Here is a 27,441-nt window from a genome sequence, read left to right as displayed (position 1 = left end):
TTACTGCCCAGCCAAGAAGTCTAAATGGTGATTCTGTCCGGAATCTCTGGTATTTAAGTTCTAGCCCAGTGGATTTTCCCATAAATATTGTAAAGAATCATTATTCTAGAGAGCACCCGTCAAGAAGGACATGATTAAGTGCAAGGCATTTCTCTTCCCAAGAAAGTGGTAACTAATGGCACAATCTACTGTTAGTCCTTCTGTGAATATTCATTAATTGCAAGGAAGAACTTCCCAGTGGATTGTTAGAAATACTGATTTATTGTCAAATCAATAAAGCTTTAAAAATAAAAATAAACACTGTATGGGTGATCAAAGCAGCTTTAAAACAAGTTAGCACTGTATCTCTAAGGAAGTTCTAAACTTCATAGCACTTTCTTTATGAAAGGTATTGGTTTGTCAGCCGTGCAGGTTAATGATTAATGGGGCTAGAAATCCACCCTGAACTGTCTGTTTGGTGTTTGATTGTTGCGGCCAGCTAAAGTACTACAGAGTTTATAGATTCTCTGATTTCTGCTTAAAATCGTCTCTTACGCAGCTGCAATTTCTTTTTGCCATATACCTCCATTGTCCTGCCAAACATACATGAGAGAGTCGAACTGCAGCTATGCATTCTCGGCTACATTTTTTTCCTTTCCCTTTTTGATTTTCTGCTCTCCACTTTCACCTCCCCCACCAACCTCCACTGCAGATAATGGTGTATTGGATTAGCCTTCCTTGCTGCTGCATCAGATCCCAATCGATTTATTGACTCTGTCAGAGAGGCTAGTACAGTAATTGTTACAAGAGCAGAATGGAAAGCAAGAACATGTCCACATAAAAAATAAAAATGACATTTTGTTCTTTCTTTACCTTCCTCTTTTCCCTTACACTATAGATCTTTATGTGTATACGCAACGAGAGACCACTTAAATTAACCCATTACTTCTACATTATTAATTGTGACAGTTGGGGTGCTACATGATTACAAACATATTATTGAAAACATTGAACTCACTCTACTGGAGTGCATTTTAGTAGTTTTTTGGGGGGCGGACTGGCTTCTCTGATGGTTGTGTCAGGGTATCACTGAATCACATTTCCTTGCTGGCATTAGGTTTTCAATATGAAAGATCTTGGAACTGCATAAAATAGTGAATCCCAATAAAATGCTAATAAAGAGACTGAAACCCCAGTCCTATATGTGTGCATAACTGCAATGGGCCATGTAGCAGCTTGCAGCTGTGTTGGTACAATGACAACCTGCACTGTGCTAATAGAACAGACCTACCACCCTGTGCTGTGTATTCATCACAATCCTGTTACAGTTCTAGCCCTATGATAGCTGAAATGAGTTTAGGCTTTGTTGAATATGAATCATCCATAATCTTTTTTCTTTTATTTTTTTTAACTTTTTTTTGCCAAAGAACTGTTTTCTGCTTTAACATAGTGTGATGTCCTAGGATCAGCCCACACCAGCCATAGATCATAATGTTATGCTGGCACATTCTATTTTTTATTATTGCAGATACAAATGAAGCTTTCATTAAACTGCACATAAATAAGAAGATATATCAAATGCCATACTTTAGGAATCCTAAAAATTTGCTTTTGCTATTGCTCAGAGGAGAAAGCTGCTGGCAAACTGCATGTTTATTCAGAAATGAGACGCAATGAATTAAATGGGATTTAGTGCCAGGTTAGTCAGCACAGGATACACCTTGGTTGTAGGAAAAATTATAACGCTTTTCCCGGCATACATTTTGCCAGGATTAGACTTTAAGAAACCAAGCACTTGACAAGGGTTATTAATGCACTCGCCCATGTAGCAGTTCCAGTGAAATCATCTGGGAGGGAAGATTCCACCATTGGCACCATTCATTCATTCAATCATTCATTCATTCATTTTATTTGTATGCCACTTTTCCACACACACAAAATCATTCTCAAAGCAACTTGCCACAAAGAAATAGGGAAGCATTTCAAACAAAAACGATTTAGTGATAACATAGCGAAACAAAAATATAACATACAATACTATACAATAACTTACAATACAAAACATACAATACTATAAATATAACAAGATTACTTAAACAACAAGCAGCATCCCAACAGCAAAAATAACAAGTGAGCTTCACCATTTCACCTTCATCCTAAAAACACCCCTTCCATGATGCTGCTCACATCAGTCTCCTGCAGGAGCTTCTTGTAAGGTTTCAAGGGCAAAGGGGTTGGGTAGTTGGAAACACCCACTCCTATGACGTTGCTCCACTGGAATATTATTATTATTATTATTATTATTATTATTATTATTATTATTATTATTTATTACAATTGTATACCACCTTTATCTGAACATCCCAGTATATGGGGTGAATAGAACCTTTAGGGAATTTTCATAAAGACCTTGGGATACAGGGAGAGAGCTACCCTCTGGCCCCATGTGCCATGGCTTGTTCCTGACTCTATTCCACCCCGCAGCAGATTAAATTTAAACATTCACAGTTATCATCATGTCTTGTTTGGGCTTCAAAATGAATGGCTATACAGTGGTACCTCGGGTTACATATGCTTCAGGTTACAGACTCCACTAACCCAGAAATATTACCTCGGGTTAAGAACTTTGCTTCAGGATGACAACAGAACAGCGGCAGCGCAGCTGCAGCGGGAGGTCCCATTAGCTAAAGTGGTACCTCAAGTTAAGAACAGTTTCAGGTTAAGAACGGTCCTCCAGAACGAATTAAGTTCGTAACTCGAGGTACCACTGTATTTAAAGAGAGTCAAGAGGTGTGAACTGAGGAGTTTTTGTAAAAAAAGAAATGCATGTATCAAGAGTGTGTGGTGTGTGTGTGTGTGTGTGTACACACACACACACACACACACACACACGCATGCATGCATGCAGACTATCATTTGGCCTTAAAAAGAGCTTCCACCAGAGTGTGTGGTAATTTAAAATCTCACAGTTAAAATCTGAGTGCTCAGAAGAGAGGGATAGCAATGTTAAATAATAATATTAAGATAATGCTATTAAAATACAGTGGTACCTCGGTTTACGAACTTAATTCGTTCTGGAGGACCGTTCTTAACCTGAAACTGTTCTTAACTTGAGGTACCACTTTAGCTAATGGGACCTCCCGCTGCAGCTGCACGATTTCTGTTCTCATCCTGAAGCAAAGTTCTTAACCTGAGGTACTATTTCTGGCTTAGCGGAGTCTGTAACCTGAAGCGTCTGTAACCTGAAGTGTCTGTAACCCGAGGTACCACTCTATATACATCATTGTTCTAGAATAGATTAAGATGACTGATAGAAATTTCAGTCCTGTGAGTATGAGGTAGAACAGATTTTATGTAGCAAAGATACCTTTGTTCAGTTGGTCACAATTATTCCTATTTTTTAGACTGGAATGTGTGTTTTGAAGAATTTCACAAGACCACTCTTCTTTACGAAAGCAATCCAAGAGCTGGTTGCCTAAAATCCAATATACATTAAAACAAATGTTGGGAAAAACAGGCTGGAAAAAATAACAAACAACCAGCAGAATCAACCTGTTGTTCAAACTGTCTTCTAGTGATAGAAATATGCAGCTTGCAGTCAATAATATTCATATTCTAATAAATATGAATGTTAGGTTTTTGCACAGAACACTTCTTCTCAGATCACCAGCAGCCTTCGTAAGGATTTCTCAGGCTATGCAACTGATAAAATAGATGATTGCAAAGCAAACCAGATACATGAATTATTACCTATAAATGTACAAGCTAAACAATATTTTTATTTCTTTAGCTAATTTCTTTTTTTTAATGTACTAATCTGTGCAGTATTTTTTATACATTTACTAGGATCTCTGGTGTATTTGGGATATGAAAAGTTACTGGAAATTTTAGGTTGCACTGTAAAGTCAGTGGGTGTGTTTTTATTAAATTTCACAAATACAGTTAGTTCATTTTTGCAACAAATTCTTTTCCTTTTTAAAAAAAATAATCAGCGCTTATATTCTGCTTGAAAATAAATGTACAAAGAAAACTGAGTAATTTCCATCTTTCAGTGAAGTAAGGACAAAGGTCAAAATACCCATTTTCCTGGCAGGCAATAACCACAAGTACAGTTATAGTCTAAAAACCAACCCCATAAAAACAGTATTGTGACACACCATAATGTATTATTTTTCAAGGCTTCCAGAACAGTTTTCCTCACTTAATAAGTAGCATGCCAGGTTCTCCTCTCCCTCTGCAATCAGAAATAACTTTGGAAACATATAGAAAGCCAGCTGATTGCAAGCTGTGTTTGCTCAGCTAAAAATTGTAGGCAATACGCAGAGGAAGTAGTACATGCTTAAATTCTGGAAGTGCTTAAGTTGTCTAATTGCAGTTGGGATTTGGCCTTGTCTAATTTCTCTAGTTAGTGCCCAGTGCCTAAAATATTGCACTCAGTTTCTTGTGGCCAAGCCCCATTTCTTAAAATGTAGGGCTTTAAGTATGCACTTGGTTGAAGCCAATTAGTGGGATTGTGATTAACCCCATGCCACTATAAGTGGACAGGTCATTTTTGTCCAAACTTGCAACTGACTGAATTGACAGCAAGATCTTGAATTTCAAACATCTGATATAAGCTAATGAAGTGTTTCAGAATCATGAGATGTGACCATTAATAGATGCTGGAAGTGGAAATGTGTGTGTTGATCCCTTCAAAGAGTATAATTATGATTACTGTCATAACAATAACTATTAATTCAATTCACTTGGTATGCTACATACTGTTAAAACACAACACTAATAATTAGTCTGACTTTATGCTAATAAATAGTTGGACTTTACCCCGTGTGATGCCTGATAGGTTTGATGCAGACTTCACCTTATGTTGAAATAAGGCCTCCTTCCATTTACAGAATAATTATTCACCCTGAACCCAACACCATGTCCCACTGTTCCAAAGTTTTAAATTAATAAATAAACAATAACTAGAACTGCAATGTTTAGTCAATTATCAGTTAAAAAACCTTTTGACTGATTTATTTTGCAGCAGGTTTTATTTTTAAAAATAGTTTAGTGCTTTCTGTGAAATTATTTAAAAGATTTGCAGCTAATAGGATGTTGTGTGTGTATCACCTAAAAGCAGAGAAATGGATGCTGCTTCTCCTCCCCAGACTGTTTACTTTATTAATATGCAGATTTAATAGATTAATCATTAACTGAGTGAAGCTTAACCCATTAAATATCCTAAGATTTCTTTAATTGTATGACAGCTCTAATAATGGACAATGGTCAGTCTTAACTTTGGGGGGGGGGTTCAGTTAAATGTCTGTTATGAATTGCCCTTGACTTTAATTGTCCTTTATGGATGACTCTCCAGATCCAGCCCCTCAATACTGCCTACGTTTTTCATGTTGTTCCAGGATCTTCACTACACAGTGTCCTTTGATAACCAAGGACAGCTGTGGTGGACTCCTCTAGACATTTCCATCCAGACCAGAAAGTCACTGCAGTGTAATGTGATATGTGGCTTCCTTTGACCCTGAAAGCTCCGCATATTGCCGCTATCTAGGCAAACCTAAGGGGGGGGTTAGACCCAGAAACTGTACAAGATTGGACTAATATCATGACCTTGGCCCAACTAGAAGCAGTCAAATAAAGCAGAAGTAGCTTTATAGGGGCAGGGTGTGCTTCAAAGGGAATTATAGTCTGAATTCCACCCTTTCACATGCACATTCAACATTATTTAACACAAGCAGTTGCTCCATTAACACGATGCACACACTTTGGCCACAGAAGAATGCCCCTTCTACCATGGACATGTGTTACCAAGCAGTAAGAGTCTTGGCAGATCACTTAATTATTTTTTCTGCCTGTTGCAGCAGTTGTAATGCACTATGTTGGAAGATGGGTGGTGGTGGTTGTTGTGTGTAGTAGTAGTAGTAGTAGTAGTAGTAGTGATAATGAAGCAATTAAAAATCAATATGAATTTTTAATATGGACATGCTGCAGACCAGCTGAATGAAGCTTATAGATCACTGATGGTCCATGGACCACCATTTCGGAAGCTCTAAAGCATTTTAGGTAGTATAACTAAAAATGACAGGCTTTAGCCACTTAGTCATTGGTGCATCATGTTGACTGCCTATTTCTTTGAGAGGGACACTGTACTTTCTTACATTTTCATAACGCTCATCTTGTACTAGAAATCATTAGAAACTATTGAGTCCAGTCTTCAAAACAGACTCTTTGGTGTCAATGCTACTAGTATTAGGACACCTCCATGCTTCAGGGGTGTGTGTGTGTGTGTGTGTGTGTGTGTGATGTATGTTTGCTATCACATCCAATTAAATCTACATAGCTCCACATCAATGTCATCTTGGGTATAACACCATTTCCTTCCTTCAGTGAAGGTGATAACCCTTATTCTGTACCTACAGCAAAACTGCTGATTTTGACAAAATGCTAGATTTTTATTTTTATTTTTTTGCAAAAACATGTATTTTGAGAACTGCTGTTTGTTTTCTCTTATACTTCAACTCTCCCTTGGGTCAAAAAAATGGGCTTTGAGGATTTTTTCCTATTCTTGGGTACAGAACTAAAGAAAAATAGGCAACATTCTGATACGTCTCATCACGTGTCTAAACACGATAGTCTATTGATGTGTACTGACCAATTGTTTGTGAAAGAATAATAGCTGTATTTAGACATTTTTTCCTTGTTGCACTCCTAAGATGCATAGTTTTTTAAAAAAGTCTGTTTGTAGATAACTTGCTTTGGGAGCCCAGCCTTTGGATCAAACTGAATAAAACTGCATGTACAGTCTTGAGAGCTTGCTAACAAAGGATTTTGCAAAACTAACAAAAGCGGAAAGTGCAATGAAGAACAAAGGGTTAGACTGTGGTGAAAGTACAAGCTGGTTGTTATAACACTGGGGCTGTTAGGATAAGTTATGTTCCTTTAAAAAAAGTGTAATATTTTAACTGTAATGCTATATGCAAATAATTAAGGATATATTGTTCTACCTCCTTCCTTCCTCTTCTCTTGGTTATGTGGAAACTTTTAATACTGGAGCTTGAAATTTGTGCCTCTGGGTCTCAAATGCCTGAGAAAGCACTGCAGGCTGTAACTGCAGAACATTCCTTTGGTGGGCCCTGGAAACAGAGCAAGCTAGCACAAGAGAAGTTCAGAGAGATCACATGTAAATGAAGGCTGGCTCTAGGCTCCCAAGGAGCATTTTATTTAGTTTAAATTTGAACTTGAACTTTTAAATGCATTCCAATGGAACTGGACAGAAAGTATTGCTGGGTGCAGCGGGAAACCATTTTGCTCTGAGTACAGCCTACTTGCAAAATAGGTTGTTAAGAAAGCTGGGGTGGGGGGTTAGTTTTATATCCCAGACTTCTATAAAAACACACGAAGTGTGAAGAGGAGACACATTTCCAAACACTCGGAAAGAGGTGATGGACTGGAGAGGGGGAGGCGCATTTGACCAGGATTCCCTGGCATGTAACCAAAGCATGTGTGTGGATGTGTGTGTATATATGGCAAAACAAAACTGCCATGTACAGTGTGACTGAACTCTTACAGTGAAGGAACGTACTGTGCACTGACATGTGCTCTCAGTTCTGCAATTCAAAGCAAGTCTTGGTTACTACTAAACTTACCATATCGAAAAGGAGCACAGTTGCAGGCTGAGTGTCATAAGACAGATTGACACTTGGCACAGCCCAGATCAGTGGTCCTTTATATATGATTATCTAGTCCACCATACATAGTCATGCTGGTCCTATACCACCAGCGCGTTCAGAGGAGCGCTGTGCACCATTCAACAATGCACACAGAAGGCTCCTCTATTTCAATGAGACCTTTTCTTATTACTTTTAAAGTTATGCTCTTCATCAAACAAGAGCTTGCCAATAACTTTCTATGTAGCGGGTGAAGAAGAAAAAAAAGTGTGTGTGTGTGTGTGTGTCCGTCCCCCTGCACCTGCATCGAATCCCTGTATAGTTTGCCAATTAAGTGGAGGCTCTGAAAAGACTCAGTCTGCGGTTCTGTAGTTTAAATTAAGGGCATGAGATTTTTAGTGCCTTAATCTCATACCATTTAGAATGCCAGCATATCCCGACTTTTCATCTGTGTTTTAGACGTCCTGCAAGTAGATGGAGGCAGAGTGCTTGTATTCCAGTAAGAAAAACCTTATGACTAACAACAGCTCGTAAGCAACACTTTGGAAGTCTCTGAAAGATTTCATCTTGCTTTCCACTTAATCCCCTTGCTGCTGTACTTGAGTTCTCAAGTAACTTTGATAGTGCAGGCTCACTTTAATGGGTACAATCTATTTTTCATGACAAAGCAGGAAATAAGCTGTCTTTCGTGGGGAGGAGGAAAGATTTACAAAATGTAATCATTGTTGAAATATTCCCTTTGAACTAGCTTGTCCGCAGGGGTGTCTGGCTCCCAATATCCCAGTTTCTTTAGAACACCCTTACTAGTTCTTCCCGCAGATCAGGTACACTGGTGGTTCACTTCTTTGATGTCTTGAATGAATGAAAGAAAAGCATAATAAAAGGGAGCTGTTGATCAAGCATAAAATACTCTTTAAGCTGACAGAATGGCAGAGTTAACACATCCTAAGCTGCTTTTAGTTTTTCCCTTTTCCCCCTCACTTTTTCCTGTGCTTTGTGTACAGTGGGGGTTTGTATTTTTTCCCCAAAGCCTCTGATCTATGTAGTATGCCGTCCTATAACAAAACCAGAATAGGATTGTTTCTTTCTCTTGTTTGCTTGACTACTTTTTCTTTTTCTTTTCCTTCTTCTCGCCACCTCCGCCTGAAAAATCTGAAGTTAACTATTACTGTGACTGGCTTTGAACGTGTGACATGAAAGTTTGGGCCATTAATTTAAAGTAAACTTGGCAATAAACACAACTATTCCTTTTCTTCTGCAGAAGCATGTGAGATTTTCCTCATAAGAATTTTAATCTTTATCTTAAAAGTATAAGGTTTGATCATTTTCTTTCATAGCAAAAAGGTGAAAGTTTTCTTCCCATAGCTCTAATTTATATCATAAATTCCTTTGCGTAATGTATACACCGTATTCAAAGTGACACTCGGTCTTGCTTGCTTGGATTACATTCAAACCCTTTCCCTCTGATGGTTCTATATATTATATTTAGACTAAAGGCAACTGTGTTGCAGTTCAACCAACATTTAATTCATTTTTCAGAATTCAGACACAGAAGATCCTTGACTTGGATTTACGCATTGTTACAAAGGAAACTTTCTGGACTACTCAGTAGATTAGCAACCAGCAGCAAGAATTGCTGCATGATTAATTTTGTGCTAGGTTTTTGGAAGGCACCTGCTTTCCATGACTGCTGCCACTGAGAAACACAGCTCCCCAATGCGGGGTACCTGAAAGAGGAAGAAGTTGCGCCACTTCAGTCTCTTGGAAATGGGCTACTTTGCTTCCCATTCAGAAAAAAAGGGAAAGGCAGCATTAGTATTACCAGTGAACTGGTGTGCTAAAGACATGTTACTATAAAAACTGAGCTCACAACCCTTTTCCAGTGTAGTGCACTCTCTTTCTATTTTATATATGCTTTCAACCTTAGTTGTTGGAAGGAAGTCCTGTTATAGAGCTATAGGATGAAGTTCAACACAGTTCACTACATTTAGTTTCCTTCAAAAATATGTGTATATTTTGCTTGGAGAATTTTGTGCCTTTGGGGAAATTTCCACCTCTTTCTTTTAAGATGTTCAAAGTACACAACTGTATATTACCAAGACTGTTATTTAGGGAAATGGGGGTCTTCCATCCCTTTTTGCTGGATCTGGCCATTCATCCATCTAGTCCAGCATCCTATTCTCACAGTGCCCAACCAGGGGCATTCTCCCCTTCTGCTGTATCTAGAAACTGGTGTTCAGAAGCATACTGCTTCCAGCAGTGGAGGAAGAAATAACCATTGGCATTGATAGCCACTGATAGCCTTATCCTCCATGAAAATTAAACATTTGTCATTGTGTTCAATCGAACATCCTTAAAGCCCATTTCAAACCTTTGTCTTCACATCTGGAGTTGTTGGGTGTGGGACTTGCAATGTGTACCCCATCCCTGGTTTTGCAGCTCACATACTCAGCTGAATGCCTGAGCACAGCTTAAACCTATGTATGAATGTGTTCAAAGATTCATACCATTCCCTTCTAGCAAAGTTAGATTCAGAGTCAACTTTCAAAATAAAATAAAACAATAAAATACCAACAGCTTTAAATTAGCAATATATCAAAATAGCATAAAATCATATAAGAAGACAACAATATAATATGAATGCATGTGTCCTTCAAGCCTGAAACGAAGCCGAGGCCAACTTATTTTGATTTAGCCTAACTTTCCTATGCTCTCAATCAGTGCCGGCCCAATCTTCTTAGAGATGGCAGGTACCACAGTGAAGTTGTCCCTCATAAGTGCTGATCAGCAATATCCCTTTTTCTATAAATTGAGCAACATGTTGAGGTGAAAAAAATGTGACGCTATGTTTTGGGGTTGCATTTCCATGCAAGATCACAACTATTGCATGAGAGCATTGCACCCCAAAACGTGGCCCTGATAAAAGCACTTTTTCGAGGCGATATCACGGTGCCCCAAAAGGCCACCGTGCTTTCACGTGAAAAAATGGTGTGTCATGGTTTCCCCGGGACAGCTGTGATGTGCCACAAAGCCCCCCTTTTCAAATGTCATCTCCACCATAAATGAACAAGATGACCTTATAACTAAGGTTGGCGCCAGCTTCACCTCTGTTGTGAGGGTATTTCACAACCAGGAAGCAATTGCTTTGAAAGACCCTCAAGGCTTATGTAGTCTATTGCCTCATAGCCCTAGCATCTTAGCTGCAGTGTCGGGACAATAATACTGATGTATCTTCTAATAGTACTGATATATCTTAATACTTTAAAAAATGAGCATTCTAAACTACTATATTAATGTTGTTGAGGCCATCAAAAAAACAGGGTAGAATCATACAGACTTAAGTGTTCCAGTCCTCTGAACTCTGCAGGCTATTCAGTCGCAGAGAGTTCCCTCTATGGCACTGGTGATGCGCCTTTTTTCACCAAAAGGTCATGTTCACTTCTGGGCAACCTTTGAAGGCTTACATGTCAGTAATGCACAGAGCCAAAGGCAAAGATAGGCAGCACGACAAATGTGAACTGTACCTTTTGTACAGTAGGCTAGTTTCTTCACACTCACACATCACTTTCTTTCTTTCCTCCATCCAGGCAAACAACAGGCATTATGGAGTTAAAAGACACATTTCAGTCAGGCAAAGACACTCAAGGAAAGTGTGAAGCAGAGCCTGTGATGGTTGTAGCCTGGTTAGAGGGTGGGTGGGAAGGGATATTGCCTGGGCTAGAATATGGAGGATCAGACCGAGAGGCCCAGAGGACTTCATTTGGTCCTGGACCAGAGGTTCTTTGTTCCTGTCCTAGAGAATGTGGCCCCCAATGGCACCAATAAAATCCACAGCCAGTGCACCACCACAGAAAGACCCTGGCCTGGCTTATCACACCTTACTTTGGGTGGGACCCCAAGAAGGGCCTCCACTGTCAATCTTAATACACAGGCAGGTTTATATAGGAAGAGGTTCTACTTCAAGTACCTGAGTTCCAAGTCATTCAGAGCCGTATGTTTTAAAGTCAACACTTCGACTTAGACCCTGGTAACCTAAAGCCAATGTGGAGTAGAGCTTATATTACTGGACTAACACCTGGGTTGTAAGTTCCCATTCAGCCATGAAGACCACAGAGTGACTTAGGGCCAGTCACTGCCTATCAGCCAAACCTACCTCACAACATTGCTATGAGGATAAAATGGGGAGAACTATGTGTGCCACCTTGAACTTCTTGGAGAAAAGGTTGTCTATAAATACAGTTAACAATAGTAATGATACCTGGCCTAATCTTTGTATTTCTACTTCATAGAATTATTGTAAGGGAAATTGTGTTGGTGAGAGGGGGGATTGTACATGCCCTGTATGCCACCCAATCTCTTTGGAAGAGAAGGGAAATTTTTATAAATCAATAAAAGGCCTTAGTTATGAATGCATTTGGGGAAAATAAAATCTAGCCTATGGAGTTTGTCAGAGAACATTCTGAATGTATTAATGTCCTTAAATAACCCATTTTGCTTTGAGAAGCAAGCCAACTTGTCACACCCAGTTCTGGATTCCACATTAACAACCTCCTTCCGCAGCATTAAACTTTGCCCTTGAGGACTTCTTTTTACTTTCTTCTATCCTTCAGTTACCACTTCTGTTTGTTTTGTCTAATATGTCATTATTTAGGGGGATGACCAGATAGAAATCTTTGGAACTGGGCTAGTTTGGGTTTGAAAATATAAATTTTCAGAGCCAAAAATAAAGAGACAGGCGTTTTAAAGATTATTTGAATAACCTTTTGGCCTATTTCTGTGCTGCTAGCACAGTCAAAACGTGTACTAGAGAATAAATGTTTCTGTTCTCTTTGAAATATTCTGAACTCCAGGACTGGTGTTTTTTCAATGTTCTTTGAATCCCAAAGAAAGACTTGCCAGGAGGTTTCTTTTCTTTCTTTTTTAAGTCCCCTTCCGCAGCTAGCCCTGGATATAGGCTGACATTCTCAAAGCAATGTAATTGCCATTTCAGACTTCCTGTTTAGGATTCAGTCAAGTAGATATTGTTTATGGTTCATAAAACCTTACTACTGTGAGGATTTTAGGACACTGGCAGTATAGAGCCTCAACTTTCATAGTGCTGTAAATTAGGGAGGGGGGAGTGTGATAATACTCCTCTGAGGACATTAAAACAGAGCTCAGCAATGGTTAAATGGAATTTTATAAGCACATTCAGTGTGGAACTGTTTTGCATTACATGAGTTGAATACCTTAGAGATGACACACATCTGCAGGCACTTTATTAAATCCTTAGTCAGCACTTTTCAACCTGATGAGATTACTTCTTCATTTGACTGGAGAAAGGAAAGTGAAGATCTTGTACTGGACTGCAGAATTCTTCTTGATGTTTCACCTTCAGCATGGGGGGAAGGACAGTAAAATCCATTTTAGGACAACACAGAATTGTAGTAGCCCCAGGTATGGGCAAAAAAAGAGAGAAGTCTTAATGCAGGCCCAGTAAATGGTCTGGGCATTTCTGATGCTGCAGATTTTCTGAAGCTGTTCAGAACCTGAGTAGTTCCTTGCACTAGAGACCACTGGGAATCCCATATAGGACCAGATATTTAAAAAATTGAAATATTGAATGCATTTCTGATTGCATATTACCCAACATGCCAAAAAGTTCTTCCAGCACATATACTTGTTGTTACTACTTAGACGGATCTGTGAATCACAGACCAAATGTGAGGATATTTGTGGCAGCATGTGCATTTAAACACCCCTTTTATTTTGAAGCTTACATTTTCTTTCAATTGTAAGGCTGAAAGTTTGTCGAAAAGATGGTTTAGCTGCTATTCGAACACAATCCAAAATATTTTACCCTCACACCCGGAGTGGTGGAAATAGGGAGGGTGAAGTTTAAAATGCTACCACAGTAGAACCACTGCCTATGGACTTTTTTTTCTGTGAGACATTATGACTTTGTTGTGAATCCAGTAAATGCACATGCTCTTTAATGCCTTTGAAATGCAAACAAATAATAATCAAGGGTGGTTGCATGTTTGGGGGGGGGGGAGGCAGACTTCTGATGTTGTAAACAGTGTACTGGGGCATCTTATTCCGGAAAAAAGTCAGTTGGTAGTCAGTTGAGTGTCGAACATCTCTGTAAATGATTTTTTAGTGTCCAGTTTGGCCAGCAAAGAGTTAATCAGCTTTCCATTGTGTCAGACATGAGTGGTGCCTCCAGGAGTCATATTGACACCCCCAGCGCAGGGTAACTCTATTCCTTTATTGACATGTTGCTCCTCAAGAACACAACAGCACTGTCTGCAAATCATTGCTAAAATCATCTTTAAAAAAAAAAAGTTTGAAAGCCTTAAGGCTTAGACAAAGGCACAAGAGCTGCAGTGCGCAGCTCAAAACTCCGGAGTCAGCAACTTCTATTGATTAAAAACTAACCTTTAAAGTAACTCTCAGAGTGTGTGGTTAGCATTTAAATTTAAACATGTCATGAGTTGATTTGTGTTACTGAATACCAACTCTGAAGGAGTTACATTCACATCAGATTTTTTTTTTCTAATTCCCTTAAGCAGCTAAAGTATTTCATGAAATGTCAGCAGGGCAGGAAAGTGGGAGAGAGGTGTTTATGGGGAGAGGGTGCGACTGGCATGAGCCTCGTATAAGTTTTCTTTCCCATGCAAATATTCAACTCTTTCTCTCCCCCTATCCCACCCCAGTAAAAAAAAAAAAGTGTGGGGAGTGCAACACAATAATTAGCCCTTTGTCTAACTTTCCCAAGTGCCAGAGAGAGGCTGATTAATTAAATATACAACAGCATTGGGTTTTGGAGTGGGGGTCTCGCTTGCTGGGTAGGTCATAAATTAGGCTGAATAAATACTTCAATGTGTTTGCAGTGGCCCTGCTACGTCAGAGCCACTGGAAGGTTGGTGGGAGGAGAGCAGAGTGTTTCTTGCTAATGATAGTCACGTCTGGGTCTGTCTGGTTGCTCGTAGCAACCAGACATGATGTAACACCAGGATGAACTTGAACTTGGGGGACTTGAAAAGGGAACAATAGACCAGAGCAATCAATAAAGCCTATTTCAGTGAAGGATTACAGAGCTGCTCTGGGGTAACCTTGTCTGCAAGGCACACACTGAATAGTAAGATGGGTGAAGAAACTTCCCCACCCACCCCGTTTTGAGAGGAGTTCAGAAGCACTGCAGATTCCTCCCCCCCCCCCACAAAAAAAACCTGTGCAGTGAGTAGCAAAGGAAAGAAGTGGCATGGAAAAGTGCACCCCCTGCTGTCCAAAATGTGCACTGAGTATTATTAAAAGAAATACCATGCACAAGCTGCATTCTGAAAAAAATGCAAATAGTTTCAAGCATTTTACTACATGTCCCAAAGTGAAACAGGCCATCTAGGCATCCAGACTGTCTGAATCAAATCTCTGTAATTTTGGGATGGTTACTAACTGACAGTTAACATCAACCAGAAGAACAGCAGCAACAACAAAACGCTATAAATTAAGACCTAGACATCGTTCTTGATCACTACTTTAAAAATTAGTTCAGCCTAACACTTCTCATTTGCCTCTGTCATTTGCATACTTTACATAGGACTTGTTTCAATAAATCAGTAAATCTGTAACAGGAATGCTACTTTTAATGCTTTTAAAATAACAGTCATGTTAGGTGTGTTATCAAGTTGGATTGGAAGCCTTTATCAACTTGATAGGCAGGTCCTGGTGATAGCTTCTCTAACAACTAGGGACAAATGATCTTTCTTTCAATTTAAAACATGTGGCTTCTTGCTAGCTACTCCTAGAATCATGATTCTAAACTTGGGTACTGTGCAAATGTCTGCTGTGCAGGGTAATGTTTCGCACCATCCAAGCTTTACTGTTCTGTAATAACACTTAAAGGTAAAGGTAAAGGGACCCCTCACAATTAGACGACTCTGGGGTTGCGGCGCTCATCTCGCTTTATTGGCCGAGGGAGCCGGTGTACAGCTTTCGGGTCATGTGGCCAGCATGACTAAGCCGCTTCTGGCGAACCAGAGCAGCGCACGGAAACACCATTTACCTTCCCGCCGGAGCAGTACCTATTTATTTATTTGCAATTCGTGCTTTCAAACTGCTAGGTTGACAGGAGCAGGGACCGAGCAACGGGAGCTCACCCTGTCGCGGGGATTCGAACTGCCGACCTTCTGATCGGCAAGCCCTAGGCTCTGTGGTTTAACATGAGAGCAAATTTTATTGAAATGAATACAAGAAGTTTGTCAATATATATATAATTTATGTGTTTGAATCAGTGCACTATTAGTAAACGCTCATCTTAGTGGCCCTAATGACAACTGTTTACTCAGTTCAGTTGTGTAAATAATGTACAATTCTTTACTCACTTGAGTAATTTTATCAAAGCCAATCTATATTAATCTGGTGAATAGCACTGCTTATAAAATAATGAGCCTAGGCACCTTAACCTTCAGGAAAACCTTTTGAACAAAAGTTACATATAAAAACTATTTCATTTAATTACTATCAGTCTAGCTCTGACTCATAAAATCAGAAAAGAAAGATGGTGAAAGTGTGTGTGTGTGTGTGTGTGTGTGAGAGAGAGAGAGAGAGAGAGAGAGAGAGAGAGAGAGAGAGAGAGATGAAAAAAGACCAAAGAATTAGCCAGTGGGATGAAAAAGGAAACTAGTCATCTGAATTGACTGTGTTTCTCTTGCCAACTTATTTTTAAATAAAGCAATATTTATTTAACTTGCCTCCATGACATACTGCCAAAGCTAAAAATCATGTAATCTTAAAGCCAGCAGGATTTTTGCTTTTCTTTGTTAATATGCAATTTAAATATTAATAATACTGGGTATTTTGGTGTAAGCTCATTTTGTCTGAGAAATGACAGGGACAGTAAAAGCACCACTTTGATTTGTGTCACCTAGCTGAATTTTTTTTATTTATTATGTCACTCATAAAATCCAGTGATGCAAGGGCAATGTGCTTTGTTTCTGTCAAAGAAAGAAAAAAAAAAGGTGCAAATTATTAAAGCTGGACAGCCAGAAAATCTTTACATATAGTGGATGCGGTGTTAGACTTCAGTGATCCTGGCCTAATCACGGCCTAGCCTACCTCACAGGGTTGTTGTAAACAGTGCTTTTTCTTGCGAGGGACGCAGGGGTACGCACATATTGTGAATCTAAGTTTGGCCTCATTGAGGGGCAGTATTTCAATAGGAAATAGGGATAGGAAAATGAGAGTACCCATAAACATTTGTTGAGGGGAAAAAGAACTGGTTGTAAAGATAAAATGGAAAGGCTCTGTGTAAGCCACTCAGAACTCCATAGAAGAATGAGAGGATACTATTGTAATAGGTAATGGTAACAATATTAAAAAACAGAATCAAAAGTTAGTAGTTTCAAGCATTACACCGGCATGATTCAACCACACTCCTCCTCTGCACCAGTGCCAGTTTCCACTAGGCAGTGGCGTAGCGTGGGGGGTGCAGGGGGGGCCGGCCGCACCGGGCGCAACATCTGGGGTTAGGGCAAATCCACGGGTTAGGGGGCGCAAATCCATGGGTTAGGGGGCGCAAATTACTTGCCTTGCCCCGGGTGCTGACAACCCACGCTACGCCACTGCCACTAGGTACACACGGCAATGGCACTGAGATGTTCTTCACAGTTGGGCTGACTTCTGAGACAAACAGTGAACACAAGCCTGCTTCCATATGTAAGAAGTTTGGGCAACCTTCAAATGAGCACATGGATGTTTGAATCATGGTATTTGAAAGATCGTGGCTTAAAAGGATAACAGAAGTCACAGTTGTGTATAACTGAACTCATGGTGGCCTTTAGTGTTGTGTCTGCTTGTTCAGCTGACAGTAACAAGGCCTTATCTAGTTATTTTACACTACCAGGGTTCAAAATCAAATAAATTTTTATTGGGTTTTGATTCTTCTCACACCTTCATTGATTTGGTGGCTTTTCTGAGGTAAACCATCAGGCCTGAAGAACACAAAATGTATTGTTGTGAGTTTGGAGGTGGGGGCTTGGCCATATGCCTGAGGTCCTTCTAAAGCCTGCATCCAGCCAGGGTTAAAATCTAATAGAGGATTCAGTTGTTCATGTTCTTGGTAATAGCTTATGTATTGGTCATGAAGGTAACAAAGGAAGTGTCTCTGTGCCAGAGAAAAAATGGGTGGGTCCTTCTCCATCAACTGGCTAGTAGTTAGAAAGACAATGGCCAGAGTTGAGGTATCTAGAAGCAGGAGGATGCAGGATGGGAATCCCGAGAGACAGAACCATGCTTGATTTCTGCTGGAATCCAAGGCTGTGGCTATGGGAGACCCTCTTGGGGTGTTAATGGTATGAGTCACCTCCATCGTAGGTTCCGGTTGTACTGTATATATGTTGTAAATAAACCATACATCATAAAGGCAGCACAACTCTACTGTCCATTGTTCTGAGGTAACCAAACCCTGAGTAAGCACCTGGAACCCGCTCACACCGCTCCGAGATTAGGGTGGTGTGCAACAGTATTCTGAATCTATTGGAAATAATACAATTCACCTTTCCAGCCCCTTTCCTGCTGTGGTTCACCTCAGTCTGTCATGACAGACATCTATGCCCATTGCTTTGTATTTTATGGAGTGCTATGATACGTTTTAGTTTAATTTCATGGAAGACAGCTTTTATCCAGGTTTAACCTTTATTTACAAACATAGACTTGGCCAGAGAGAGAAGTATCAGCACTTTTGCTGATCCAATTGCCTCTTATTTCAGGGTTCATCTGCTGTGTTCCTCATAGCAACTGACAGTGATGTCAGTTATCCATTTTACATGTTATAGCCACAATTCAGAACTGACACTAGAGAAGCAGCCTTGATGTGGCAATTTTAAAACATAGATCTTAGCCTTTTTCCATTTTAGCAATTGGACCTTCGTGTATATGGCACAATATTTTCACATGGTCTGAGATTGATACAGCAAAAAAAAAAACCCCACCCCTTTCCAAGTCTCAGGAGAATCCAACTGTGTTTGGACACATATGAATGGAATCCAGGGGTGTGGTTCAGTTGTGGGAAATGTATAGGTAAACTAAGTTTAGCCACAACCTTCAGATTACTTTAATCCAAGATGGTCTTAATGGTTTCATGGAATGTGTAGCTCATAATACTCATTGTATTGCCAGAATTTCTAATGTTCCAAGCAGCTCCTGAAATCTTTATGTGGCAGAAAGCCACACGCTTCTTGTACCACTGCTTTATCCTCCCTCCTCAACTGCCTAAACCTACTTTTGGGCTCCCTACAGCAGTGGTTTTCAACCAGTGTGCAGTAGCACCCTGGGGTGCCTTGAATGATGGTCAGGGGAGACATGGGCAACAATGGCCTCTGTCCCTCTTTCCTTCCTCCTCTGATTTCCTCTCATGTCTCTGCCTCCCAAAGGCTTGCACAGCTGTTTGTTACAGCAGTTCTGGCTACAAGCTTCCCAGGCAAATCGTGCCTCTGGGGCTGACCAGGGGGTGCTTCCCAGGTCACTGTGGGGCAGTGTGAAGAGGCACCTCTCTTTGGGGGCAGCTCAGAGACAAGGGGCTGTGGGGGCGGCTGCGCAGAGGACTCCCAAGGAGAGGTGGGAAGAGAGGAGGCTAAGGGAACACTCCACAAGGGAGGGTGTTCAAAAAGCTGTGAGGGCCTGCCAGCTCTGCAGACAAGGGGTGACATAACTGGGCTCCTGAGCCCCATAGGGGTACCATGGAAAGAATGGAGTTGGTCAAGGGAGCCATGGACCCCAAAATGTTGAAAATCTCTTCCCTACAGGTTTATTATTTAAGTGACAGTTCATGGATAAAGCAGCACTCATTACAACTTGTGTCTCTTCCATATGTTCAAATATACACACGTCAGTCACATCTGTGTAATGATTTGCAATTTTCTTATTTAGTGTTCTGTCATCTCTATGTAAAAAGAATAAGGAGAGGTGCAATGTCATGTGATTTCACTGGTTTAGTACCTTGGCACAAGAAATAGCCAAATGTTAATTTCTAGGTTTCTTTACACATAGCCATGAACATGGGAGGGATTCTGCTGAAAGCATTGCATAAATACTAAAAATAAATAAATAAATCTTTCCTTTCTTTTTTGTTTCCTTCTTGCAGTCCTGGTACCTGGGATAAAACTCACAGCTTCCCACCACCCACCAGACAGACCACCCGACCCCTTCCCAACTCTGTAACATGGAAGCAGCAGCAACACAGTGCAGTTACTTCACATCCATGGAAGGGGAGATGAACAGATATTGACAGCAAGCAACTGCTCGCATTCAGAAACGGCAAAAGTTATGGTTGATTGACAAGGGCCGTAACATTGTTTGGGGGGGGCGGGACGAGGGGATTTTTTTAAAACAAAAGAACACCTTAGTGACCGATGTAATTTCTCATATGGTGCTGGAAATGTTTGGGCTTCATAATTTTTGAAGTGTTTCAACTGGTAGTGTAAGCATTAGGGACACTGGGTAGTAGAGCTAGCCTGCTGGCTGCTTACTGACTTGCTGTTATAACACTTTCCACATGGCGCCTAGCTGTTTTACAGTATTTTCACTGATTAATTTCCCATATAGGTGTGGGACTTCTTGAGAGATCATGAGGAACACACATACATGATAACTTTTGTAGTAGCTGAATTCTGCAATATAGAACTTACAGGACAGACATGGGGCATGTTTTTTTCTGTAACATATCAGGTGTTTTGTTTTGTTTTTAATTTTACAGTCGGCAGTTAGATACGTGACATGAATCATAAGAGCATTATCAACAGGTTGATTTCCACTCAAGTTGCAGAGAAATATAAAATATCAACCTACTGCTGTTCACATGAAAAAGAAAAAAAGGGTTTAAATGCTGCACTTACATGAAACATTTTTGATGATTTTCAACATGATATAAAATCCACACGGAAATGGGGAAGTTGGTCTGTTTTGATAGAAACTGACAGGAATCAATCAAAACAATCGAATTTTGAATTGAGAAAAGTGCAATTTCATTGGATAGCTAAATATCTTTGTAAGATAGAGATTGTTGAAAATTCTATTTTTGTTTTCCAAGTCCTACCACCCCAGGACTCTAAATTATCGGGGTAAAAAACAGCCTTGCAAGAAAAAAAAGGGGGAGCTATTTTTGCTTTTTATGTTTTTTATTGTTAAACTTGTATCCCTTTAAAACTGAAGGAAATTTAAAAAGAAATACAAAATTTAATGGTGCTTTTACCACAATATGTTATCTACATTAAATGCTAATTAATCATTTTCTGTTATCAAAGCACATAATTAAAATTAAATCATAATATCTGTTAATTTTATAAGCTAAAAGTCACTATAATAGATTATGCCAATTCTGATAAAATCGTATGTGTTTCCGGCAATATAGGGTATATCACTTCTCAAAATACTTTGGCCACAACCAGATACGGAGGTAGGTGTGCTTAAGCCCATTGAAACAAATGTCCTTAAGTATGCTTCACTCTGAGTTGGACTGTGGCCCTTGAGCTAATAAGAGAAAGCTGTCCAGAAAATAAAACGCCTTTGTGTCCCTGAACTGGCGTTGGTTTTTTTCTGAACTGCAAAGGCAACAAAACAGAAGCAAAATGCTGATTCTACATCTTATACCAGTTCAAAGCAAGGACACTTGCTGAGAAGAAGAAAAAAAGTTTGGACCCAAAATGTCCTGATCTTATGTACAAAAAAAAGAAAAAGGAAAAAAAAACAGGAAAAAAATGCAAGTGATTTTTTTTTTCCTACCAGACAGCGGAGCACCCCTTTGCTTCCCATGCAACTTTAAGAAGGTTTCCTATATTATACATATATATACGTTCTGGTTGGCAAGTCTCGCTAATCAGAGAAATTCTCTGCATGTTCTAGTGTTAGTAACTAATTTTTATATAGTTAATGTAGGGTAAAGTAGAGTGCATTAAGACACAATATTGTAATCCCTAATCCAGGCACTTGCCTTTAAACTATGTTTGTTCGGCCCTTCAGAAGGGTTTCTACTACTGTCCTATACAATCAAGTAAACTGAATTTCTTGGGAAGACACTTTGCTCCTCATCTTTTCCCTGAAACTAATTTTTTGTTTTGTTTTGTTTTATTGATTTGCACGAAACAAAAACAAAAAAAAAATTCCATATCAATGTGCCTTGCCCTGGATAGCGATTATTTGTGGAATTGTTGCACATGTTCCTATATTGAAAGGGGTTTTTTCCCTAGTCAAGCATTTGGAGACACTTTTTTGTAAATGTGACTTTTATGTCAGCCATTGTCAGTTTCAGCATCTTAGAATTCAGTAGGATGTTAGTTGTTCCACAGATAGCGGTAGTGTTTTCTTGTCCTGTACGGTCAGTGGCAGTGCTATTCTGAGATCTGTAGATGCTAGATTATCAGTATTTTTGATGTTGCTGCATTTTACATTTTATTTGGAGTCTTCCTTTTGTTTTGTTTTTTTGTTTTTTCCCAGATATATGAAAATATGCAATACCTGCTTATATCATGTAGAAGAAAAGCTTAGCAATTCTTAATTTTTCTTTAAATTTTTTTTTATTTGACCAAAGTCGGTGCTGCACTTGACGCAGTGTATTTTAGGTGTTTGTCTTTGTACTTTTTTGTGATTTTTGAATGCACACGCAGGAAGGGCTCTTCTTAGAGAAGCAGTCAAACTGTGAAGCACTAAGCTGAACCCTGCTTCAAGCAATTTTTGTTTTACAACTGTTCCTTTCACAAGCAAGCCTTAAAAAAAAACCTCCCTTTTTCTTCAAATCCCACACCCATTTTTATTAGCAGATTGCAATCAATCCACATTCAATAAAAAGTATATAATGCCCATTTTTATATGCACGTTTTTAAAACTTCCAAGTTCTGAAAATTGTTTACTGGTTATTCTCTATTTAAGGAAAAAAAATGTTTTGGATTTTCATATATGTCAAATAAGTGGTTGAGTAGTCATTTGCTCCGTTGTATTGTGTGATTGTTAGTGTTATGGTATCACATCCACTAGCCAGCATCCTTTGCCTTCCCTATAGCACTTAGCAGGGCATTACTTTATTAAAACATATGTGCACTAAAAAAAAATAAAAAATAAAAAAATTAGCAGCTTTCAGTGCTTCACAGTGAAGGGAAAAAAAGCCTAGACAAACATTTTGTCAGAACCTTGCTATAAGCCAAGGTATAACCAGTAAATTGGTTGTATATACAACAAAATTGCACCCTTTTTTAAAAAAAACAAAAACAAAGCAAACTAAGCAATAGTTTGGGCAGTTAGTTGTTTTTAGTGAGCATGCCGTAGTCATGGCCGCAAAGAGAGAGAGAATCAAATCTGCCCACTCAGAAGCGATGTAATTTGTATGTTGTATAGTTTTATTGATTACACTGATTTATTCTACCCTATTTTATAATGCAGGACTTTTGTAATGTTGTTTAAATGAGGAAAATTTCTGTCAAATTAGCTTAGTGGAATTTCTGATTGTTCGTTATAAAGGCAGCATTCATAGAATTGCTTTTCCCCCCTCTGGGAACTGGATTTAAGTTGAAAACTTTCCTGTTTCCTTTTTGTATGTATTTAAATACAGTTATTTTTTTTCCTCTCTCCTTATCTCAATAGTATAGCATATTCCTATGCTTGAGAAGTATAGGCTACTGAAGAACCATTGTAAATGGACATTGCAGATATGCTGTATTTTTGAAGGTGTTTTATCGTATTAAGTTTGAAGATGGTAAAGTTAGGGAATTCTGATCGGAATCTCATAAAACAAATTGTTTTAAAGGCTTTAAACATTAGGTAGGCGGTCAAGGGTGTTTACCAACAGGGGTTGTAAAGTATTAAAGACACTAAATTAAATTTTGGTTCATCTTATTATTATGCAGAAACACAGCAGTTCAGATCTGTTCAGGTGTGGAGAACAAACAGAGTTTTATTCCTCAAAGTAGAGCAGAGAATGGAGATCTGAGGAGAGACAACTGCATGGGGTGTGCAGTCTACAATAAAGAAATAATCCTGGGTCACACTTCAGAATCAGATTCACATGTCCATTCCCCATTTCAAAATTGCTTTTTATTCTTTGTGCAAACAACTTTTCTTTCTGATCCTTTCTTTTAAAACCGCCAGATACACAACACCGGCTCCCGCTCCCATTTTCCTCCTCAGTCCGCCCCCTGCAAAATAACACTGCTCTCTATGAATTGACTCCACTAGTAGTTTCCTATTCTTTTGACCACTTTTCAAAATAGGACTTTAGCTTGTTGTCATTCTGCACACCCCTGCAATAAAGTATTTATTAATCATGTTATATAGTGATATCTAACGTCAGTCACTGGGAGTATACCTTGGCTGTTTGGTGATCTCTCCCTCTTCTCTTAAGAGTTGAAAAGTGAAGGAATAGAACCTTTTTTCCCCACAGTATTCAGTCAGCCCACAGGAATATGTAAAATTCCTCTACCTAGTTTTCTTTCACAGTTTTCTTTTTGTTCCATATATTTTGCAGCTTTGTAGTAACAGTGTTAACATTTACTGTACACATACATACATACATACATACACACACAAAACAAAAGACAAAAAAACCAAGATACGTGGCATAAAACAGGTATTTTTCCTTGTGTTTTTTTTTTCTTTTTAAACAAAATGTCACTTAATATTATACTTTACATTGTGTCTCTGGAAATATCTTTCTTTTTTAAAAAAATGATTTTACTTTGGTAGAAGGCCTCCATAGAACAAACATTGCAAACCACGACCGGCATGAAAATGTAAGGAGAGCTTCAATGGCACCTAAAAGAAACTCATCTTTCATGAGATCTATTGGGGGAGGTCTCATGAAGTGAACTCTGCCTACCAGGCAAGGTTTCCATTAAATCAAGCTTACAAAGCCAATTTTGTCTTGAAGTCAATGCATGTATTACTGTTTGACAGTAAAACCCGGCTATGCCACCATCAAGTCCAAGGCTGTGCAATAGTCTAATTAGTATCGAGTACATTTTCCTTTTATTTTTTCCAATAAAAAAGCAGTGGGATGAAAATTGCTTTGATATATAGCAGGTAACATTGAAGCTATTCCATAGCACTTAACTGTAGTGAATACTGTGTCACCAATTCTGAAATCAATTTAATGTTTAATGCAAATCCATTACATGGTGCTATTACAGGCTGGCAAAATGATTTACAAAAATGTGACAACTTGGGGCTCAATTCACTCTGCTTTCCAACAATGTAAATGCATAGCAGTGTTTATCTGCATGAGAACTATGCACTAATATAAATCTGAAAAAAGAAATATATCAACTTTGGTATCTAGTTTCCGTTTACTTCAATCCTTGCCTTTTGGGTCATTATTATAAATGCCAGCTTTAGGACAGAAAGAAATATAAGAAAACCAGCATAATACCTGATATATTAAAAATGTAGTGCCTGTGAAATCTGTATTATATTGCTCTTCTGAAGTAAGATTTTTTCTACACCAGTAGCCTTCGCTGTCTGTCAGAACCTTCTGATATAGGTGATGTAAAATAACCGTACAATATTAATGCATGCTATTCCATAATGCTTAGTGAGCTGTATGAATATTACTCAAAGTTATGTTAGTCTTTTTTTCTGACTTGGTTCTTGTCAGATAGGTTTAAAGATATTTCACTGAGAACACAAATTCTGTTTTTTTCTCTCCTTGATTTTGGGTGTTTTCAGTATTTTGGATATATACATTTAACTTAAAATTCAGTATTATTTGTTGGGGGCAATTTTTTTATTAATAAGGGCAGGCATAGGGTTTGAAATCAGAAATCTATGCCTGGTGGTATTTTTTCCTTTGCTTAGAAGCATCCATAAGAACTCTTAAGAGCTTATCTCAGAAGAAAAATAAGACATCATTTCAATGTAAGGAACAATTCTCCAACTTGGAACTGACATTGAAAGTGGTTTCTTCGTTGACAGTGTTTAAACCAGGTACCCATGCTTGACCCTTCTTCACATCAGACCTCCTCATATTAAAACAAACTTTTAAGAACCTTTTTAAAAACCCAACCTCATGTGGCTATTTAGTTTCATGCACCGTTGCAATTTTTTCCTTCAAAAGTCTGTATAAACTTTGGGCCCGATTCATAAATAGTCACTAGGCATTAACATAGGATTTTGTTGTATGATTCTTACCCCAAATTTGAGGTCCCCCTCCTCTGTCCCCATGACAAGAACAAATTTTAGCATGTTATTGTTACCAAGAGTTCACCTGATTTCATGTCCATCAGGAGGCAGAACACCCTCAATATACACATCATTTGACAAGGGGAAGGATCCCTAGAAGATAATAAGTTGATGAGAGCATCCTTATTCTGCACTTTGCACAGATAAGGGATTTTTACTGTCCTGCTGAACAAAAAGATAATTCTCTTGGCCATAGCATAATCTGCTAGACTTTGTGCAGAGGTTTTGTACTTCACTTCATAATCTTTCCGAGTGCAAAGCAATGTTAGAGCAAATACTTCTAATTCAGTATTTCACTAGATTTCATGTAATTCCTGCATCATGCATCCTCATTTACAGCAGTGCCTCAAATCAGTGAACTCCCACCACTACCCCAAGATAGAAAGAATGAAGCCAGGAATCATCATGATCTGTAGTATAAATGCAAGAGCTGGAAAAGACCTTGGCAATTCCATGTAGAAAAGGCACTCTACTAATCTGATCTTGGAGAGCACAAATATTGACTAGAGCAAAGTGTCTGAGTGGACAGTCTCCCACCTGTACCTTCACTTTTGTTGCTACTGTAAGAAGGCAGGAAACTGATTTTGCAGCCGCTTTGCAGGCTTGCAAAATGTGTTAGTGGGAACATTCAGCAAATGAGAATACCCACAATTGACCTGCTGTTGGCTTCTTTGCACAATTAGACAGTCACCGGCTCACTTGCTCAGTTCTGCCAATCAAAGTACTTATGGACACAGTGCAACTCGCTCCCACTGGAGGCAGTGATGGCCACCAACCTAGATGGCTTTAAAAGAGGATTAGACAAATTCATGGAGGAGGGGGCTATCAAAGGTCCATGATGACTATACTCTGATTCGGCATTTGGAGGCAGCAGTGCTTCTGAATACCAGTTGCTGGAAACCACAGGAGGGGAGAGGGCTTTTGTGCTTGAATCCGGCTTGTGGGTTTTCCATAGGCATCTGGTTGGCCACTGTGGGAACAGGATGCTGGACTAGATGAGCCATTGGGCTTGATCCAGCAGGCTCTTCTTCTGTTCAAATATTGAGAAATTCTTTTTCATTTTGGTGTAACAAAATGGACTTGTGAGAGATCTGCTGCAAAATAACCTCAGCCCTGTGTTAATACCCCTGTGTCTGTACTTTTTTAATGAATCGGGTCCCTTGTGCCTCTAGTATCCTTGTACTGACTCTCAGAGTTATCATTTTAGTTTTATTATGTTCTGTGAAAATTTGCAATTGGTTGAGAATCACTGTGGGCATCCATTCTTTTTTCAACTAAATCTCTGCAGGTTTTTGAGCTGGTGTGGATTAGTTTAACTCTTGTATTCAACCATTAGTGCTACCACCCTCTCACATTACAATACGATTACTGGAAGCAAGTACTGCATTTCCTATGCAACAAAAAAGGAAAATAAAAAATTGCTAATGCTAACAAGACTTCTCATTCTTTACAGTGTGTATGCAAGTATCTTTTTGTATCTCTTAAACTCACTGTAGTGGGAGCACAGTTTTTAGGTGATATAGTGAAACAAGACATGTTGAGATCATTGTATGACGGCTTGATATAGAACCCAGGGTGCTCCACTGAAATTTACACTGGG

General features: G+C 39.1%; 1 protein-coding gene across 17 annotated transcripts in view; it reads left to right on the top strand.

Annotated features, from left to right (window-relative positions):
• The window catches only part of NFIA (nuclear factor I A), a 406,395-nt gene extending 379,120 nt beyond the window's left edge, over positions 1-27,275 (top strand). For all 17 annotated transcript variants that reach the window (XM_083621271.1, XM_083621276.1, XM_083621267.1 and 14 more), the window contains one exon: positions 19,765-27,275. In XM_083621271.1, the coding sequence (XP_083477397.1) occupies positions 19,765-19,841 (77 nt within the window). In that variant the 3' untranslated portion in view covers positions 19,842-27,275. The remainder of the gene's footprint in view (positions 1-19,764) is intronic.
• Positions 27,276-27,441: the final 166 nt, after the last annotated feature.

This window comes from Podarcis filfolensis, assembly GCF_964270895.1.
Source record: "Podarcis filfolensis genome assembly, chromosome: 6".
NCBI classification, from domain to species: Eukaryota; Metazoa; Chordata; class Lepidosauria; order Squamata; family Lacertidae; genus Podarcis; species Podarcis filfolensis.
Note: the sequence above shows the minus strand (reverse complement) of the source record. Positions and strands in the feature narration are given on the sequence as shown.